The sequence below is a fragment of the Aplysia californica genome, unplaced genomic scaffold, assembly GCF_000002075.1.
Source record: "Aplysia californica isolate F4 #8 unplaced genomic scaffold, AplCal3.0 scaffold00033, whole genome shotgun sequence".
Lineage (NCBI taxonomy): Eukaryota > Metazoa > Mollusca > Gastropoda > Aplysiida > Aplysiidae > Aplysia > Aplysia californica.
The window spans coordinates 1,920,060-1,921,691 of NW_004797303.1; the positions used below are offsets into that span (position 1 = coordinate 1,920,060).

At 39.5% G+C, this 1,632-nt stretch overlaps 1 protein-coding gene across 1 annotated transcript in view; it reads left to right on the forward strand.

Annotated features, from left to right (window-relative positions):
• LOC101864200 overlaps positions 1-1,049 on the forward strand; it is a 14,026-nt gene extending 12,977 nt beyond the window's left edge. Inside the window, exons 7-8 of the mRNA XM_005091634.1 lie at positions 49-180; positions 355-1,049. Of these exons, the coding sequence (XP_005091691.1) occupies positions 49-180; positions 355-364 (142 nt within the window). The 3' untranslated portion in view covers positions 365-1,049. The remainder of the gene's footprint in view (positions 1-48; positions 181-354) is intronic.
• Positions 1,050-1,632: the final 583 nt, after the last annotated feature.

The following is a 1,632-nucleotide window of genomic DNA, read 5'->3' on the forward strand; positions in this document are numbered from 1 at the left end:
TCTCCCTCCCTCCCTCCCTCCCCTCATCCCTGTGTATTTCGCCAACAGCCCACAACGGTTCAGCCCAGACCAGGTGTCTCGCTACCTCCGATCACGGCGCCACTACATTCTACAAGAGCCGAAGGAACAGAAACCTAAGCAGCTGCTGGGCCTCTACCCTATTGAGATCATCTACCCTAGGATCGAATAGTCGAACCCTACTTCATTGAGATTATCTACCCGCCGATCGAATAGTCGGGCTCTACTTCATTGAGATTATCTCGTCTGTTGAATACTTGGAGTCTTTCCCCATTGAGATTATCTTCCCTCTATTGAATAGTTGGACTCTTTCTCCATTGAGATTATCTACCCTACGATCGAATAGTCAGCCTTGACAAAATTATAATTATTTAAGCTATTTCCCATTAGTCAAATGGTCATCCTCTACCCCACTGGAATTAACTAACCCTTTATCAAAGAGTTGAATGTTTGCTCTCTTCCCCAAATGGATTGTATAATTGAATAGAGGAATATTTAACCACACAGAGATTATTATCCTCTTGTCAAATAGTCGAAGGTCATATTCTGCCCTATTGCGAATATTTATTGAGCAGTCGAATAGTTGGCCTCTTTCCCATTTGAATATCTGGTCCTTCGTCGAATCGTCGAATAATAAGACTCTACGTCACCGAGATTTCAATCCCATTTCGAATAATTACTCTCTACCTCACAGAGACTACACCGAATAGTCGCACGAGACAAGGAATCAAAGTGCTAGACCCCAAACGCTCATAGCGCGTCCCATTGACCTCTGAACTCGGACTACGGTGTAAAAGTTAATATTTAATAACTGTTAGAATGCTAGAGCTTGGGCAATCCTTTATATTTCTACGTTCCAAACCTGGAAAACAGATGGATGAAATCACATATTAAAAAACATAAGTTTTTGAGCTGATAACGAAAGTTTCAACTTGAATTCGAGACCCAACGCTTTGTCTAGGAAAATACAGGCTCGTGAACGCCTACCGTGCTGTATTCTGCGACTGAGTTACTAAGTCTGTGAAGTTGTTGAATATTCTCAGAAAGAAAAACATTAAAATATAACCAATGAAACAAAAAAACAAACAAACAAAATGAACGAACAAAGGCAAACAAAGACAAACACCCAATTAATTCTTTTTTTAAAGCTATTTTGTTAGCTCATATGTGTACACGTGCACTACTGAACCAATTATGGAATCTAATAGTTGAAATTTCAGGACTCTTTGTCCACGAGATTTGATTTTGAGAACTTTTTCTTTCGTTTTCTGCATCGTCATATAAGTAAGTGTTGTATTTTGCTTTGAATCGGTGAGAGGGAGGGTAAAAAAAATCAACAAGTTGATCAGAAAGGAAACAAGAACAATTGGTACAGACGTAAGTAACTTTGAATATCTGCACAAAACAAACGTTCTAAAAAGGCAGAAATACTGCTGAGTGACCATAGCAGTAGCCACCCACTGACATCGGAATTTCAATTATCGACCCACAGTAAACGATACATTTCCAAAAAAGTGAGAACAGACAAATATAAAATAGAAATTCATTCGTACCCACTGCGGTGAGGTTACTGAACACGCAGTGCTACAAATGAAACAGAAAGAGAGAGAGAGA